The 20,734-nt window shown below is 32.9% G+C and overlaps 1 protein-coding gene across 1 annotated transcript; it reads left to right on the forward strand.

Moving 5' to 3' along the window:
- The first annotated feature begins 538 nt into the window (after positions 1–538).
- On the forward strand, positions 539–20,249 carry LOC145265691 (S-crystallin SL20-1-like). Its single transcript, XM_080121750.1, has 6 exons — positions 539–763; positions 6,553–6,648; positions 11,088–11,203; positions 12,482–12,592; positions 15,162–15,269; positions 19,717–20,249. Exons 1-6 carry the CDS (start codon positions 631–633, stop codon positions 19,879–19,881), a joined length of 729 nt encoding a protein of 242 aa, XP_079977876.1. The 5' UTR covers positions 539–630; the 3' UTR covers positions 19,882–20,249.
- The last annotated feature ends 485 nt before the right edge of the window (positions 20,250–20,734 follow it).

Below are 20,734 nucleotides of genomic sequence, written 5' to 3' on the forward strand. Positions count from 1 at the left end.
CTCAAACAGAATACAGTTGTTCGAATAATCCCAATAATACAAATTATTGATCCTCATCTCAAAAGTTCAGGAATATAATAAAAAGACCCCCAAAAATCTAGTTTTTAAATAAAGATGAAATAAATAAAACTTCTAGACAATTCCGGGTACATAATAGACTGTATGGAATGTTTAAAAAAAACTTTATACAGAGTTCAATCTATGCATTCGGGATCAAAATTGGACTTTATTTTCACCGACTTTTTTCACAACAGAAAACGCTTTGTTGCTTTTCATGGTTAGAAGCAAACACGTTCTTAATTGCATAATTAATTCTGCATTTACATTAAAAGGTTGTTTATATTGTTTCTTGGATTCAATGAAATAATTACCCTCTGATGCATCTACCCTTGGACAAAAGAAAGCGTTGCCAACTAACATGTCGGTGCACGTCCAAATTAAATACGTATCCTTGGTCTGGGTACCTGCCAACCGCAAGTTCTGCGAATCTACCAAAACATATGAGTCGATAGTTAAATATAAAAGGCAGAGCGTTTGTGCAGTCGGTACCCAGTCGGAAATTCGAGTCAAGCAACACGTTGCATATATTCTTGCTTTTCTCAGACAACCGGACAAACAAACTCATCCAAGATGCCTTCCTACACTCTGTATTACTTCAATGGCCGCGGACGTGCCGAGATTCTTCGTATGATGTTCGCCGCTGCCAGCGTCAAATACATGGACAAGAGGTTCGAGTTCAACGAATGGGACAAATACAGGAATGGTATTTATAATCTTTTTTTTTGTTGTTGTTATTGTTGTCCCTGCCCTTTTCACGCTCAGTATTACGTTTCAAAATAATTTTATATCTGTATTAATATGATGCACACATACGGTAGTTCCCTTCAGTCTTGACAAACTATGGATATCCACTGTAAAGTTGCATGCGCGTGTAATTTTTGTTGCAAGATTTTCGCAATCTCCAAGCATACCTCTCCTGTGTCGGCGTTATTAAATACCAGTGGCAAGTAGAGGTTATGGACGACTGGACATATTGCCGAGATAAGTAGAAAGCACATACAGCGCCTAATACTAAATTGTCAGCCATTTGGTATTAGACAGGCTCAACGTTGCTTAACTTTTGTGATTTGACGAGAACCGGTGTATCAACGTGATGACGCACACAGATTTACGAAAAACACTCTAGCTGAAACCACTGCCAATAATTTTCTCCACTCTTTATCTGTGCCTAAATCAAAACGTAGATTCCATGAACAAAGCTTCTTTCTTAGAACTGCACGCCTGTGGAACTCTATTCCGTTTGCCTGTTTCCCACCTGACTACAACCTGGATGTATTCAAGTCCAACATAAAATTTCCTGATAAACCTCCCCCTTAAGTAAGACACTTTATCAAATCGCCATTACTAACGATATCATCCCATTGATTACTGTACACGCAATAACCCTTATCCCCGAATGACTTCCGGGCCTTGATAAGTGGTGACTACCATGTAAAAAAACATGCACATAGGCACACATAACAGAGATCTTTTTGATTCCTTTTTTTTTTTTGATTACTCTTATTATTTTTCGTATGAAAATTCCCCCAAACTTATATGGGTTTCATAGATATCACGAACGTTTTCGATCCGATGTCGAATCAGCTTCGAATTAACAGGTTATAAAGAACACTGGAGAAAAAAAGGGTCACTATTCACATAGATTTATTTTAATAATATCTTTTTATTTTTTTCATATTATAATGACCTTTTTGTGTGAAAAAAAATAACATGAGTAGTTTAAACGTTTCGATCTGCGTCGAGTCATCTTCAATGAGTTGCAAACAAACGGGTAGGCTGACAGCACTGGAGAAGAAAGAATAATACCACGCAGGATCACTATTCCAAGTCAGCGGGGCGCTAGAGTATATTGTGTCCATTTGCAAACTACATACGAAGTAAGAATATAAGCCGTATGGAAGATAGGTAGTATCACGACAAGTGTTTTAAAAATATTGTTTCCGGTTTTATATGTAATAAATTTAATTTTATGAATTTGTTATGACGTTTCTGAATGCTTTTAGATGAAGATTGGTTATTTTCATTATTTGATTCATCGGACTATTGTAAAAATAACACTCAGGATAGAAACAGTAGTCCGATGAATCCAAATATTACGAATGATTTTTTTGTTTCAGTATATGACATCAATTACTTTTTACTTTTCCTGGAATTCTTAAAGAATGACTCGTTCGAATCCACTCTGCCCAGAGAATTACACTACTTTTGACTCGTAACAGAGCGCGGACGCGTGTACGAAAGCTGTATGCAAATGACCGAGCCGGGTGCGAAATGACGTCACGGCAAGAAAAGAGAAAATCTAATATATAAAAGGCTAAATATATGTATGTTTGTCCGCATCCATATTTTCAAATTAGATCTCATCCGAAACTAAATGTCCCAGATCGGCTATAGGGGCCTCAAATTATCGGATTTTTACAGACCGTTCTTTTATGGGTCTTTAGCCGGTTTAAATAGTTTTTTAGGGGCCAAAAATGGGACAAAAGTGAAAAAAAAAAACTTACAAATTTTGTATATTCATCTTAGTTAATTTAATTTTTATCTTTCATTAGATCATATGCGTGTCATGTTAGTACAGTGGTAACGTTACTAGCTTTAAATGCTACAATGTTGATTTCTGTTTCGTGTCTAGTTGATGACACCAAAATATTTTTTTTTAACTTTTGAAATAACGACTAATAATATATAGGAAATCTGGACGAATTAATATATATTAACTGCATTTTACTGCCGAGAAGAGCCTCCCACTCCGCTTGTCTAATATATAAAATCTCCATATTTTTAAACTCTATCTTCTCTGAAACTGAAAGTTGCAGAATGGGGGTAAGGGTCTCAAATGATTTTTTTTATAGACCGTTGTTTTATCGGTCTTTTGTCGGATAAACTATTTTTAGGGGTCAAAAAAGGTAAGAATTGCAAAAATCCTCATACATTTTGTACGTTTTTTTACATAGGTATCACCACTTATCAAGGCCAAGAGGCCACTCAAGGATAAGGGTTAAAGAGTGTACAGTAGACATTGGACAATATAGTAATCATTAGTAATGAAAATTTGGTAAATTTTAAAAATTATATAGAACGGCTCATAAAGAATTTATTTACGTTAGACTTGAACACAACCATATTGTAGTCAGCCGGAAAGCAGGAAAACGGAAGACAATTCCACAGGCGTGCAGTTCTAAGAAAGAAGCTTTGTTCATGGAATCTACGTTTAGGTTTAGGCACAGATAAAGAGTGGGGGAAATTATTGATAGTGTGTACAGCTAGACGAGTGTTTCTTGTGAAAGTTTGGCGAGGGGGGACCATAGATTGAAGCTCAGTTGAACACCTTCCATGAAAATAACGATACATCAGAGACAAACTCGCAACATCTCTTCTGTGAGATAGAGGTTGCAAGGAAGAGAAAAGGACATGTCCTACGAGGCTACGAAGTCTATTTTGAACTCTATCAAGGCAGGACAAGTCCTTTCTAATAGCTACTGCCCAGATGTGGCAACAATATTCCATCCTTGGACGTACGTGGCACTTATATAGATAGAGAATAGCATCAGCAGTGAGATATTTAACGGATCGATAGAAAGATCCCACCATTTTTCCAGCGGCCTTGTTCATCTTAGTTTATTTTTAATCAGTTCATATGCGTGTTACGTTGGTAAATTAATAATGTCGCCAGCTTTTTTTAATACTACCGTTTTGCTTTCAGTTTCGATTCCAGTTCATGGCACCTATATATATATATATATATATATATATACACTTGTGCCCGATATTATTCATACCCCTCGGATCTTTGAGATTTCTATAAGAATATTGCTCAAACCAGAAGGTAGACAATATTAAAGGGATTTCAAACAATAAATCAAGCATAAGCATTTAATTTAAACTCAACAAATAAATAAATTATGCAAGTTTGAAACATTATACAAAGAAAAACAATAATGGCACTAGTTCAAAATTATTCATACCTCTCTTACTAATAGTCAATAGCATGCCCTTTATTCTTAATAACTGCCTGTAACCGTTTGGGATATTTATCAACAAGGTTTTTACAAGCATCAACACTGATTTTTTACCATTCTTCAATGCAGTAGTTCTCCAAATCCCTCAAATTTCTAGGTTTCCGCTTTTTAACCTCAGTTTTCAATATGTGCCAGAGGTTATCGATAGGGTTCAGGTCGGAACGTTGGCTAGGCCATTCCAAAACATTAATTTGATTATCCTCAAACCATTTCTTGACTATTTTGGCAGTATGTTTTGGATTATTATCCTGTTGAAGGACCCAGTTTGGTCCTAAATGGAGCTTCTCCGCATCCTGTCTAATGTTTTTCTGGAGTATCTCCAAATATTGCTCCTTCTTCATGGTTCCATCTATCTTGACCAAACTACCTGGACCACTAGCCGAAAAGGAGCCCCAAAACATTAGGCTACCACCACCATGTTTCACCGTGGGTATGGTGTTCTTTGGGTTGTAAGCTTCTCCTTTCTTCCTTCAAACGTAAGAAGCATCCATATGGCCAAACAATTCAATTTTTGTTTCGTCAGTCCACAAAATACTTGAGAAAACGGACTCTGGAGAATTCACATGGGTCCTAGCAAACTTTAGACGTGCTGCAAGGTGTTTTCCGGTGTGCAATGGAGTCCTTCTTGGTCTTCTTCCTTTCAGACCATTTTCATGCAGAGTCCTTTGCAATGTTTGCCTTGATATTTTTATGCCAGAAGACTCCAGATTTTCTAAAATGTCCTTATTAGTGGTGGTTGGATTTGCATTAACACTTCTTACAACATTCCTGGTGGCTCTAGCAGACAGTTTCCTTTTCCTTCCTCTACCAATCAAGTTGTTTGTTGTGTGGTGGCTCTGGAATTTTTTGATGATGCTCTGTACTGTTGCTGTAGGGACCTCAAATTTCTTGGAAATTGACTTGTAACCTAAACCATCCTTATGTGAATTCACAATTTTAGTCCTAAGATCATTACTAAGCTCTTTTTTCTTCCCCATTCTAATAATTTTTATTCTTTTATTGGTTTTCAGTTGATATCATTTTAATTTCTGAAAAATGCAAAAAACGAAATGAAATTAATCAAAGGTTGTATAAAAGCATTCAAAATAAGAATCAAACAGAAAACAAACAGTCAGAAACTCGATTAATACTGAAAATATAAGGGGGTATGATTATTTTTGAACATTGCAGATTTTATAAATAGCTGTATATTTCTTTTATTACAAGTATCCCGAGATTTTAAAATGACGAAAATGATCAGAAGAGGTTTATTAAGAATATGTATCAATATGGACGTAAACAATAAATTCTTACAAAAGTTACACCTAATAAACTCAATTTTCAAGGGGGGTATGAATAATATCGGGCACAAGTGTATATATATATATATATATATAAATATATATATATATATATATATATATATATATTAAAAATCCGTTTCATAAGAAGGAACAACAACAAAATCAATTATCTGTACGATCGTTTCGGAAAACAATGCTTTTTATTGTGGTAGACATCAAGTTACGTACAATAATTACATATATTTTTTAATAAGCAAGGTCTCCTCGTCGGCAAATTTCGAAGGGTTTTTATTAAATTTAAAATACACCATAAATAAACCTAGCATTAAAAGTAAGGCAGATGTATCTGAAAAAAATTGAAATAAAAGGTCTGGATTTAAAATTTATAAGAAAATTAATATGGGTTAGAGATAGGAAAGAAATAGAGTAAAATATAGATTTAAATTTAAATTATAAGTTTGCTTTAAGTACCACATTTCAAATATATACATGCATATATATGATAAAATAGACACACATATATGCATATACATAGATATACAGGTATATACATAAAAATATATAGAGAAATTTACCTTTTAATTTTTCGCTTTTTAATTATAATTTGATTTTTAAATTTTAAATTATCAATCACATTACTTAATATTGAATTAGCTCTAGGATATTTACCTATCGAGCTTATTATATATCTAAATTACAACGAGCACTTTCTCTTTCCTGTATTTTTATTAAACTAGTAATTTCACTGTTACATTGAAATACACTCAGCGCTTTAGACTATTGTTCTAATCTCCTTTAAATTATATATATATATATATATAAATATATATATATACATATACATATATATATATACATACATATACATATATATATTTTTACTTTTGAAATCAAAACACGATAATAATATATACAAAATCTGGACGAATTAAAATACGATATTAAAGCATATTTTTACGACCGGGCAACGACAGTCCCCCTCCCCCGCTCGTAAATTATAAAAAGAAAAACGTGTGCGCAGACCGGAAGTGACGTGAGATGAATAAACGAGATTCAAAAGAGTTTTGTACTCTGTCAATTGCGCCCGACAAAAGTGTTTAGCGGGCAAACGAACACACAAATAACCAAACCTGCAAACACACAAACAAACTTCTAATAATATTAAATGATTTCTTTCATATTTTTTTCAGATATGCCCAGCATGTGCGTGCCTGTCTTGGAAATGGATGGCGGTAACAAAATGCCCGAAACAATGGCAATTGCAAGATACTTGGCCCGTGAATTTGGTATGTAAAACTTTATATTCTAAAACCATTAATTTAATTACCTAATTAAAATTATTGTCATGACCGTATTTTGCATTTATAGTTGTTAAATTTCCGTTAATTCCCCTGGTAATTGTTAGTGATGCGGTAATAATACTTTTACAGATAGAGTCAAAGGTGACTTGGTTGCTGGGTTGGAATTTGCCGACCAGTAGGAATTGTCACTTCTTGGACTGATGATTGCGAAAGGATAAAACACTAGTGTTTGTAGGTTATTATAATTATAATTGTATATATATATAATATATATATATATATATATATATATATATATTATATTAGTGATAAAACGATTCCTATATGTGTCTCGATTCCAATATAATTACTGATTCACAACTAAATTCCCAATTCCGATACAATTAGCGATTCAATAAAAAAAAGAAAATATTTTTTAAATGTACGTATTTTATTTTAATTATGCAAACATTCATTTATATTTATATTTATGTATATTTTCAAGGACATATTCCCGAATCATTTAATTTCTTTTCGTGATGGTATTGGTTTGAAATAGAATAACATCCTACGTACATTTTTTAAAAAAAATCACAATGTAATTGATATTTAGGATTTTTTTCTTGTGGCTAAAAAGTATGCCAGATCATTTTGGGCCCCATATATATATATATATATATATATATATATATATATATATATATACTTGTAGTCATCGACATACAGTCTGGTTTCGATGTATCACAACTCATCAGTGCAACTAGACTAGCACCTCTCCCTAGCAGAGAATTGAACCTAGAACAATCGCGTTAACACACAGCAGTTCTACCGATCGACCCACGGGAGCCGCGCCCGTAAATTATCTCGCCACATGTCTATTTAAACAAACATTTGTCCACTGCATTTACAGTGCTCAAACCGCTTGTTTATAGACAATTAGCGTCGCATTATTTCAACCTCAGAAATTTTTACTTAAATCATTATAAATTGTTTCAATAGACAGGACAAAAAATTAGTCTGCCGATCTCGTCAAACGGACTAAGACAAACTAAACAGATCGTCTGACGAGATCGGCAGGATAAATATTGTTCTGTCTTTTGAAACAACTTGTAATAAATTAAGTAAAAATTCCCAGGGAATGAATAGTATATATATATATCTATAATATATATCTATCTATATATATATATATATATATATATATATATATATATATATATATATATATATATATATATATATATAGTGGAGATGGTAATTAATGAAAACTGAAGAAAGTGCTCAATACTGTTGTAGGGCATATGCATTTTATTTTTTATTACCGTATCTTTCTGTTAAGTTACATTATTGTTTCGGCTACACGGCCGTTGTTTTTGGCCGTCTGTAGCGTCCTCAGACTTTTACAGAAATGTTCGCTATGTTGGGATGAAAGAGTGGAGGGCGGAAGAGGAAGAGAGAAAGGGAACAATGAAGGAAGGAGTCTTAGTGTTAAAGTTTTTAGCGTCCCGTTGGTGAGGTGATTTATTGGTAAGTATGTCTTGAGCTGTTGGGTCTTCGCTTATGTTTGGAGGCGGGGGCGGGTATGATTCGGTTTATTTATTTTTAGTTTTTATTTTGTTGTTAATTGTTTGGAGAGGGTTAGCTAGCAGTCGTGACCACGGGTACACACATGCGCACGTACACACATATGTACTTAAAAGAAAACGGTCACAGGTACACATACATGCCCGCCCTGGCGTGCAAATATATGAGCATATGTGTGCCTGCATGCATAGACACCTCCGTTGTTCTCGCTTGTGTCAAATATATCAAATAAAAATTACAATTAAATTTACCAAAATGATCGAAGATGGTAAAATTAAAGTATATTATAAATATTAAAGAATTAAGATTTATAATGTTATCTTAGCCAGATGTAAAAGCTCGATAAAACACTTTGAAATGAGTTAAAAAAAAAATATTAATCTGAATAGGAAAACACTAGATAAGTGGATAGTCCTTAATCCGCGGAGTTTCGAAGCAATACTTTCCTTCTCATCAGAGGGTAGGAATTGGCAAAATGCGGGATCCGATTTTGCATGCAAAAGTATATATATATATATATATATATATATATATATATATATATATATATATAGCTCTACAAAGGTATTGAGCACTTTTCCCTATTTTACCAAATATACCTCCTAATATATATATATATATATATATGTGTGTGTGTGTACGTGTGTGTATACATGTATATTAATAATATGTGTGTATGTATATGTATGTATAATCATATAGATATAAATATATATATATTTATATATATATATATATATATATCTTCTATATTCACTATGTAGTATCAACAATTTCCGCCCGTAATGGTGTTAATTACTCTAGTTCTCCTATCCCCTCCCTCCTCAGTTTCGATGCATTGCCTTTTTCTGTCTCGCGTCTCATTATTTCGCTCCCGATATAATTATTGCTAGACGTCGAATCTCCAATAGGTTTTCTAGCATCTTATCTGCCTTTCTAAAGAGAAGCATTAGGTTTCGAAATACCTTGGTATAAAATGTTTACTTATCCTACATCCCAAATTGATGCAATCTTCATATTAAATATAGGATTAATTCTATATTTATTAGTATATATTTTATATTGTCGTTCTATTTTTATTTGTTTTCTATATATACTTCACCTCAATTTTTTTTGTGTCTGGCGCTCTCTATGTGTTTAAGTATATATATATATATATATATATATATATATATATATATATATATATATATATATATATATATAAATTTCTGTAGAAATATATTTTCTTATAATATCTATCAATCCTTATTTAAGAAGCTCAATGTAATTACAGAGCAATATAAAGAATAGATGACAAAAAGTTATATTCCAAAATTCATAATGTTGACCATCTTATTTATTCTTTTAAGTCACTTGAGTATCTGTTTCGTAGCGGAAAATCAATCACTTAATTGGGCATAATATATTCGCTGTTTGATAAAGTAATTAAGTGATTGATTTTGCGCTACGAAACAGATGCTGTCAATATGTGTATAAGTCAACTGAATTAAAGGAATAAATGTTAAGATAGTCAACATCATGAATTTATGAATATAACTTTTTTTCATGTTCTCTCTCTCTCTCCCTCTCTCTCTCTGTATATATATATATATATATATATATATATATATATATATATATATATATATATATATATATATACTGTGTGTGCAAAATAAAGACTTCAAGACAAGTTTTTGATGGCAACAAAAAGTGTATTTCATTTTACGTTACAATTGTTTCAATGTCCTGTTCGACAATTTCAAACATTATATCGTTTGAAAATTTTCAAAAACCTGCATTTCTTTAGACTTTATGAATAAACACACTTCAGGCAATTTAGCTTTTTTTTTTGAATAGAAAGAAAAGAAGGGGGGTCCCTAACGGGAAAAGCACGCGAGAAATATTTACATTGGTTGTGGTTACGGAAAAGCTCATTTAAATATTAATATATCGCCTAATTTTCGTATCCTTATTTAAGAACAGAGTCCTTAAGTCAACCATTTCTGGCTTAAAACCTATTGGTATATGAAAATTTACTGAATTACACGAACTCAGTATATAACATATATATATATATATATATATATATATATATATATATATATATATATATATAATTTATTTATACAAACATTGATAGCTACATATGTGCATACATGTTTACGTAATCACCCGCGTTGGGGGATTACGTCTTCAGGCCAAGAATTATCGTCGATAACTCTCTCTCTCTCTCTCTCTCTCTCTCTGTATATATATATATATATATATATATATATATATAGATATATACAGAGAGAGAGACAGACAGACAGACAGGCAGACAGATAGAGAAAGATAGAGATAAAGAAGCAAACAGACAGACAGAGACACAGACAAACAGAGACACAGCTTTTTTTAGATTAGGAATTAATACTGATTTGTATTTTGTTTTTATTTATCATGTAGAACTTGCGTGGCTTTTTAATTTTGGAGATCACGTATGTCAGGGTGCGGCGTTGTGATCTCATTTTTCCTTCTGGAATCTTTTTTTTTTTTTCACATTTCTTGGCCTTCGGGCCGGTATCAAAGTGTAGTATCTGTTCTGCAGATGATGCACCTAAGATAATTTGTACCAGTCAATGGAGGGGAAGCCCTCTATACTGGGGCAATTATTATTTTTGGTAACCAGAGTGCCCCCTTTTTGCCTACTTTTAGGGGAGCTGGTTTTTACCCCACATTAAAAACGGCCTTGTGCCTAATTTGCTTTGGTGGGGAAGCAAATAAATACATTAAATAACGGTCCCTTGCAGTCTAATTGACATTAGCGGTGATTAGAATACAATTGTCATTTATTACAAAACATATATTTCTTATTTAAAAGATTTTATTCTTAATAGGTTTCTACGGCAAGACCAACATGGACATGATGAGGTGTGACTACATTGCTGATTGCTTCTATGAAATCATGCACGATTACATGAGGTACTACCACTGGAAGAACGGACGCTTCAGGGTGAGTATAATATTTTGAATGAGATTATGATTCATGTATTTAATGGATGCTTGTTTTGTCCGGTGTGTATAACTTCATTATACACATCTTGTCTAAGATAGCGAGTTAACATTGTCGTCTCATTAATTCACATATACGACATATTAGCCTTCTTTTAAATAGATGTTTTATTTTTTAAGTACACAATAACAGTTGGGTTATAAAGATAAGAGAAGTATATATTAGAACGTTGCTCAGTGTATACGAAAAACAGAATAAATAGTGTGAGAGACGTTTGGGGCCATGTATATATATATATATATATATATATATATATATATATATATATATATATATATATATATATATATATATATACAGTGCCAGCAAAAAGAACATCCGCAGTTGAATAGATAGAAAAACAGATAAACAGATCGATAATAACTAATTAATTCTTAACAATGTTATAATCTAACACTTTGTCCGGCGTTGTAAATAAGATGAACGGTCACGGTGGCAAGATGTATGCTGTTTGTGGATATGTAAACATTCCATATACACAAAGAGAAACAAACGAGACGTTATATACACAGGCGGCAAAAAGAAAGTCCGCACTTGTAATTTTTTCAAAAACTGCAAATTTAAGTTAAATTTGATGTAACTGTTTAAATAACCTAAGCCTCATTTGATTCCCCTGTTATTCCTCTATAATTTTGTCTGTCCATATTTGACTTTTAATTGAAATATTCTAGTGTTCACGTCAATTAAAAAAAATAACTTCAAATTGAGGAGGCAAAAATATATGCCGATATTCGCCCGCTATCTCATACATTCCAACGAAGGGATCTTTTAAAGATTCTAATTGGGTAATCGTTTTATAACTTTGCGTATAAAAATAGTCATGGCATTTAGTGTATTCCTACGCATAAGCAAGCAAGTAGCCTTCCACGATGCAGCCTTTATTCAGTTTCTTATATATTTAGAATTTTTTTATGATTTTTTATAATTGTTCATATCTTTTTGGGAGGAGGGGAAAAATTAGACCACACAGCGCATGTTTAAACGGGTATCACAAAAGTAAGTCAAATGTGTGTGCGCGCACTGTGCATTTGTAGCAGGGCTACTTTCTCTTTCAAAAAACGTTTTTACAATAGCTGCTAATATCAACCGTGTATCTTTTGCAAAGTTCCTATATATCTAATAGGCGATAATACCAGAAAGAAATACTGACCCAGCGAAGTGCAGGTATTCAACTGCTTTATCAACTCAACTCAGTATATTTTTTTTCTTTTTACTCAGTCCAACATGAGTGGAAGCGGATCCGGAAGTGGAATGAATAGCCCAACTACCGGAAGTGGTATGAAATCACCCACAAATGGAAGCAGTGACATGATGGATGCCAAGTATGACGTAAGCAGCGTTTATATCTTTTTAATGTAATTAAAATTGGGTTGTAATTTTAACATGATAATTTAACTATAATATACTCTTGATTGTACAACATATTTCTTTTCATTTGTTATTTTTATTACTGTGATATGCAACGGTCGACACATACTTATCTTGTCAATTAATTTAGACGCAAGCAATTTTTGTTTTGCTTTGCAAGATTCACTGCTGACCTGCTGATTGTAATCTCATATAAGCCCAGTAAATCTTTTTGTAGCAATATTTTTGTTATAATATTAGGTTGGCGTAAAAGTAATGTCATTTTTATATAAATAAATAAATGAACGTCCAAAAGTGACATTATTTTTGCACCAACCTAATAATACTCTGTATGATCACAAAGGATTGGACGAGTATATTTATCGCCAGGTGTGATAAGAAACAGCGGATTAAAGACAAGAATCGCGGAAGATATCAAATTTCTTGGAATATTTCATTCATAGCTGTTTTTTAATTACATTTTCACTCCAAAAGCGGCACATTTCCACTTTGATACAGGGGCCTAACTTGCAAGGATTATTAGGTAGAGAGTTTATCAGCGAGATATCTGTTCGCATTACACTTGAACTTTGCGTGTCAGTACAGTTTGGGAAGCAGGAAACCGGAAGAAAATTCCAAAGTCCAGCAGTTCTGGGGAAGAAGCTATTGGAATAGAAGGTTTTCTCACATCTAGGGATCTCGACTGTGTACGGGTGGGGTTTCGCTGCTTGTCGGGTTTGGCAGGGGTATTTTCGTCGAGGGGGGTACAAGGACTTGTAGTTCGTCAGAGCATTCACCATTAAAATACTTGTAAAACAGGCAGACAAATGCAAAATTTCGTCGATGGGACAGGGGCTGAAACTTAGATGACAATTCGGGACCTATTAGGTTGGCGACTCTTTTGGATCCTCTCCAGGAGTGAGAGACTAGTAGCAGATGCACCAGCACAAATGTAACAGCAGTACTCCATATACGGGCTAATGGTGGCTTTGTAGAGGTACAGGATACTTTAGGCGTAAGTAACTTTCTAGCATGGTAGACAGAGCCCACCTTCTTTGCAGCAGCCTTGGCAATGATCTCGTTGTATCTATTACAATTCATGTTCTCTGCGAACGTTAAACCAAGTAGCTTGAACTTTTAGTCTAGACATTAGAAGGGAAATACGGTCTATTGAACCTGGCTGAAATTATACTATAATTAACGGTTTTCATCAAACGGAAATGGAATCATGTCGCCTTTAGGGCGACACTTTATATCTTTTCATTCTGTGGCTAAGTTTTCTATAACAAAAATATCTATTCACTCAAATATTTGGAGGATGCTTTTATTTCCAGTGAAATAGTCGTCGGCATATAAACAGTCTTTTATCTGGTTTGGCACAAAGGTTCTCAACATGTGCTATCTGGAAAATAACTTTCCAATCAAAGCATTTTTTCTAATATCCCTGTAAATTTTCGATGAGGATAAATCTTGAAGACCCACATTTCATTTTTAACATAAATTGATCAATATCTTTTGGTTTATAGTAATTTTTTATAAAACTTTAATCCACTAATATCTGATTAATATTTTTCTATGTCCAGTTATAGATTAACTGCAATAACACCTTATTATTCTATTTTTTTTATTTTCTACTTTACATTTTACTAGCAGTTCAACCCGGCTTTGCTCGGGCCCTATGTACTGTTCATAACTTTAGTTGCATATATATATATATATATATATATATATATATATATATATATATATGAAAAAGTTTGACTCATGTAGTTTTTTCAATTTAATGTGATTTTGTAAACATTCTGTTAGAACTTGTTTTAGTTTTTTTTTAATACAAGAATCACCACTAATCAAGGCCCGGGCCCACTCAGGGATAAGGTAGTCAATCTGATTATAGCGTAGTAAACGTACGTAGCGGGAATTTTATAAGTTAGAGGGGCGGTTCATCAATAACTTGTTTACGTTGGACTTGAAGATAATCAGGTTGTAGTAAGCTGGAAGGCAGACAATCGGAAGAGACTTCTATGGGCGCGCAATTCTAAGAAAGAAGATTTTTCATGGAATATACGTTTAAGTTTAGGCACAGATAAAGAGTGGGGGAAATTATTGATAGTGGTTTGGGCCAGACGAGTGTTTTTCATGAAAGTTTGGCGTGGGAACATAGATTGAAGCTCAGATGAGCACTTGCTATTAGAATAACGATAAAGCAGAGACAGGCTCGCAACGTCTCTTCTGTGGGAACGAAGTTGCAGGGAAGGGAAAGGGCATCCCCCACTAAGCTACGCAGTCTATTTTGAACTCTGTCAAGGCATGATAAGCTGCTTCTTGCAACTCCTGTCCAGAGGTGGCAACAGTACTCAATCGTTGGCTGTACTTGGCTTTTATATAGGTAAAGAATAGCACTAGGAGTGATATATCTACTGGAGCAGTAAAGGGTTTGACTGAATATCTAACAATCAATGTAAATGCTGGGCAATACAGTTACGTTTAACATATCAGAACTTTTATAACTTGAATTTTTTTTCTAAATTTCTTTTGTATTTTCTTCCAGCAATACATGCAATGGAGATACATGAATACTTGCAATAGAGTTCTACCTTTCTTGGAGAAAACCCTCGTTTCACGAAATGGCGGAAATCAATACTTCATGGGAGACCAGGTCTGTATTTTATCATAGTGCTCTCAAAAGAGGCAATGTAATTTAATTTAGATATTTATAATAATCAAAGTTCAAAACAATCTTATTTTATGTATTACTAGCAGCTCAGCCAGATTTGCTCGGGCCCTATGTGCTGCTCATTACTTTATATATATATATATATATATATATATATATATATATATATATATATATATATATTTAGTAATGTGATTGGTAATTTAAAAATCAAATTATAATTAAATTAAAAATCCGTTTCATAAGAAGGAACAACAACAAAATCAATTATTTGTACGATCGTTTCGGAAAACAGTGTTTTTATTGTGGTAGACAGCAAGTTACAGACAATAATTACTACATATAGTTTTTTTAACAAACAAGGTTTCCTCATCAGCAAATATTGTGAAGGGTTTTTATTAAATTTAAAAGACACCATAAATAAACCTAGAATTAAAAGTAATATATATATATATATATATATATATATATATATATATATATATATATATATACAACAAATGGCTTCCTTCAGTCTTGACAGACTATGGATACCCACTGTAGGGGTGCCTGTGCGTGAAATTTCTGTGGCAAGAGTTGCACAATTTCAAGCCACACTTCTCCTGAATCGACATTGTGGAGTACTATTGGCAATTGGAGGTTCAAGACGACTGGAAATAATGCTAGGATAAGCGGAAAGTACATACAGCGGCTAGAGTTCCCAAATGGTCACCCACCTGGTACTAATTAGACTCAACGTTGCTTAACCTCGGTAATCTGACGGGAACCGGTGTGTCAACGTGATCATGCCGGGTATATATATATATATATATATATATATATATATATATATATATATATATATATATATATATATATATATATATATACATATATATATATATATATACATATATATATATATATACATATATATATATATATATATATATATATATATATAGGGTGCCCCCCAAAAAATGGGCACCAACTCTAATTAGGCCCCGTTTTTTAGTGTTTTGACTGAATGAAATGACACTTTGGTCATAATAGTTTATTTTCTTCACATTAAACACTGGGGTCTTTAGTCTTTTTTTCGTAAGTTCTACAGCATTTAAAGGCATTGTGTTTTATTCTTTCCAGCGTTTTTGTAGTCACCCTATATATATATATATATATATATATATATATATATATATATATATATATATATATATATATACTTATTTTTTTACTATAATAATTAAATACCTACAGACGCTAGTGTCTCATCCTTTCGGGAATCTTTAGTGCAGAGTATCACGATTAACACCAGTCGAAAGATTCGAACTCGGCAACACGAGCCATTTCTGGCTGGATTAGCAAAGACCGTATCCATTCGGCCACCATTAACCGCGTGAAATAACGTTGAATTTAAACATTTTTATTTTAAATGTTCATTACGTCAGTCAGATAGTAATCTAATCGTTATAGGATGGTCTATGCATAAGAGCTAAGTCGACCGACTTAATTCAACTGAAATTGCTCAACGATAAGAAACGAGTTTCTTAAAGGGGCTGTCATAATTATTTTTTACTATAATAATTAAACACCTACAGACAACAGTGTTTCATCCTTTCGCTAGAGATCGTAAAAGGCAAACTTTCGGAATTAAACTTCTTGGCTACCTAATCTTGAACATCATCGGCCATAAACCTATTAAAAGCCTGATCTATGTCTGAATACATTTTATGTAAAATAACAAATGTTTAAATAAAATAGCTGGCTGAGTAATTTGGTAGAGACGGCAGAGGTAAAATGTTTTTAAACTTTGACCCCAATTTTGACTCCTTAACATATATATTGTTTTGAGCTCAAATCAAATTATAAAGTTAGATCCATTTCCATGTAACCTACATCTAAAATTTCAAGTGTTTAGACTCAAAATTGGCGGGGGGGTTGTAGAATTCTCAAAGGTCAAATCGTTAAACTTTGGCTGCTTGACAAATTTCTGGCTGAAAACCGATTAAAAAGATTTTCCCAAATCTGCAGACTTGAAAATTGACAGAATAGTTTGGTAGGGAAATGTACACACACATACACACACATACACACGCAAACATTTTCGCTTTTAGATATATAGATAGACTAGCGGGGGACCGACTTTGCCCGGTCGTGATAGACATTTAAATATGATATTTTAATTCGTACAAATTCCGTATATACAGTATCGTCGCTAGAAAAGCGGGAAATTTGTCAAACAACGATTTATTTTTTACAAAGAATAATTTTTAAAAAGTTTTTCAAATAAAAATGTTATATTATACTCATAGATACTCAAAATGTCGTCTGTGTACTTTACTGCAGCATCAAACAACAATTTATTTTCACAACACTCACACGGCGCCAATCAAAAAATAGCAATCACGCACTTTATCCATGATCTAAGCTGACCTTCAAATTTCCTGCTTTTCTAGTGCCCACCCTGTCTTATTATAGAGTTGTGATTTAAAAAGTAAAGACAACTATTTGAATGCCATCAGCTACAATCGAAACTGAAAGCAAAACTGTAGCATTCAAAGCTGGTAACGTTACCACCGTACTAATGCGACACGCATATGAAGTGATTGAAATTTACTAAGAATAATGTACAAAATGTATGACGCTCTTTTTTTTATTCTTACCCATTTTCGACCCCGTAAAAGCTATTTTAACTTGCTAAAGACCCATAAAAGAGCGGCCCACACACAACAAAAAAGCAATCATTTTACGCCCCTATCGTTGCTCTGCGCATTTTAATTTTGGGAGAGATAGATATTTAAAATATGGAAGCTTACAGACAGACAGACGGACAAACATTGTGAGTTTTATATATTAGATCTAACATAAAATCAGATGTTCTGTGTATCGGGACTAATTCCAAAAACTACATAAGACGCTATATATCTGCTCAGTGGTGCCAGAATAGCACATAAATATATAGAATAGATACTATAATCATTTGACCTATACAAAACACTAACGCGAACTTTTCTTCCTCAGCTGCCATAATAATAACCAAATTGTCAGCTAAAATACATATATATAAAACTATATAAATGCTTACGTATATATGTAGATACTAAAAAATTATTTCTGGCAATAATTTTGTCAGCCCCTTTACGAACTCTGTACTTATTATTAAACTAAGTTGAAGTTAAAAGTTGGTCACTTAAGGTTATACGCGCAGATTATTATGTCATAATCGTTAGATCACTACTACCGATTAATAAATGTTTAAATTTCAAATGGGTTTCTCGCAGTTAACTTGGCCGCGTGGGTGTTGTGTTTCTTGCTAATGGAGTCAGCCAGTGCTTCGTGCCGAGATTGAATCTCCCGACAGGTGGGCATCGTGACACCTTGCACTGATAATTCCCGAAATGATGAAACACTAGTGTCTGTCGGTATAAAAAAGTAATGATTATATATTATATATATATATATATATATATATATATATATAATTACTTCATTTAATTGCACAAATTAATATACGATGATATAATTTTATGCATAAATTTTCATTATTTAAAAGTGCTCATTACATAGGTAGAGATAGGTCATAAGTTATGTAATTATATATGCTAATTAAGTTACACTGAATATTCCGTGTTTCATTCTGGTGGCGAATTCTCACTAGATTGAAACGCGTAATATTCTGTGTAGCTTAATTGCCATAAATAAAACCTTTAACAGCATGTCAAGAAATAGATGGACTGACATAATAACAAACTTTAAAAACGGGCGAGAAAAAAAGGAAAATCTGCCTTAATACAAAAATTCTAGTTATTTTGTTGTCTTTAAACCCCCCCCCACACACACACAAACACACACTTTTCTGCTGATGAGGAGACTTTGTTTAAATAGAAAAAATATTTTTATCAAATTATTGTTCAAGACATTGTCTATTTCAATAAAAAAACGTCGTTTCCGAAACGATCGTACAAACTGATTGATTTTGTTTGTTTTTCCTTTTGAAACTGATTTTCAGTTCAAAATTATGAATCATTTTACTCAATATATATATATATATATATATATATATATATATATATATACATATACATATAAATATTGAAATGCCAGTAGAGGCGTAGTATTTATTGTATAGATTACTTTTTTCCTAATCTGCTGCTGATGTTTCCTTGCAGTCCCTTAGCTTTTATGCTACGTACTTTCTTCTATGATGCTACTTTCTTTACACGTCAACCTAAATTTTAACGTTATCTTTAAATGAAAAAGTAACCTTTTTTGTTCTTTTTAACAAACCCTACATGTAATTTACCGTTTTAAACCTCACTTTTACAACACAACATCTAATATCTTCTTATTTAGCCATCAAAAGGAAGGTTACAGATACGCTTGAGAAATATATACGGAAATACATAACCTTCTTGTTGCTTTATGAAATATTACTGTTTTTAATCTTCAGATGATGTTCTGTGATATGATGTGCTATTCTTGCCTGGAAGGACCCCACATGGAGAACCAGTCGATGTTCAGCAAATACCCTAAGTTGATCGCCCTCAGAACCCGTGTGGCCGCTCACCCCAAGATCGCCAGTTACCTTAAGAGCCGTTGCAACACCAACTGGTAAACAGAATCGTACGATCCGGAAAATCGGCCTCAAATAGAACCGCGACGAAATCAAGCAAGGAGCTGAATTATAAGCATAATATTTTCCAAATAAAAAGTGAAATATTTTATTATCAATAAAATATTGATATACCGTATATTCCGGCGTATAAGACGACTGTCAGATAAGACGGGGTACAGAATTGAAGCAAATGTTCACAAATTTATCATATATTGGTTGTATAAGACGAAACCATGTTTGTTTAGCCTAGGCTAGAGATTGCAACACCCGGTATCTTATGAAATATTGTTTTTAAATATGATTTTAATAACTTTAAGTGTCGTCTTATAAGATGAAATATACGGTAATATAAAATAAATAAAGATTATTTACAAATGAAAAACGATTTCATTTTGTTATATTTATCTTATAATTTTCCTACTGTTTGTGTGTGACGCGGTTTATCTCAGCCTACTGGCAACCAACTCAGGAACGAGTGGTACCGAAATGAAACTTATGCCTCAGCGGATGTTTTAGTGATATTTATATCCATGTTTGGTGTATGGAAATGCAAAAAAAATGCAAATATACCAAAAATAACGATTTACTAAACAACGTTTTATTTACTGGATATTTTTCCGGTATTATTATCCGGTGTTATTATCTCCATTAGTAAGTTTGATTTACTGCTTGTGTGTGTGTATGGCGCGGATTATCTCAGCCTAAAGGCAACCTACCCAGGCATGTTATGTACCGAAATGAAGCTTATGACCCAGCGAATATTTTAGTGATATTTATATCCATCTTTGGTGTATGGAAATGCAGAAAAATAAAGATTACAAAACAAAGTTTTATTTACTGGATATTTTTCCAG

The sequence above is a fragment of the Euprymna scolopes genome, chromosome 40, assembly GCF_053919585.1.
Source record: "Euprymna scolopes isolate OS-2025 chromosome 40, ASM5391958v1, whole genome shotgun sequence".
In the NCBI taxonomy this organism is placed as follows: domain Eukaryota; kingdom Metazoa; phylum Mollusca; class Cephalopoda; order Sepiida; family Sepiolidae; genus Euprymna; species Euprymna scolopes.

Coding starts and splice junctions, on each gene's coding strand:
- LOC145265691 (XM_080121750.1), top strand. CDS start 631: ATGCCTTCCTACACTCTGTATTACTTCAATGGCCGCGGACGTGCCGAG. Junction 6,649..11,087: donor ATACTTGGCCCGTGAATTTG/GTATGTAAAACT, acceptor TATTCTTAATAG/GTTTCTACGGCAAGACCAAC. Junction 15,270..19,716: donor AATACTTCATGGGAGACCAG/GTCTGTATTTTA, acceptor TTTAATCTTCAG/ATGATGTTCTGTGATATGAT.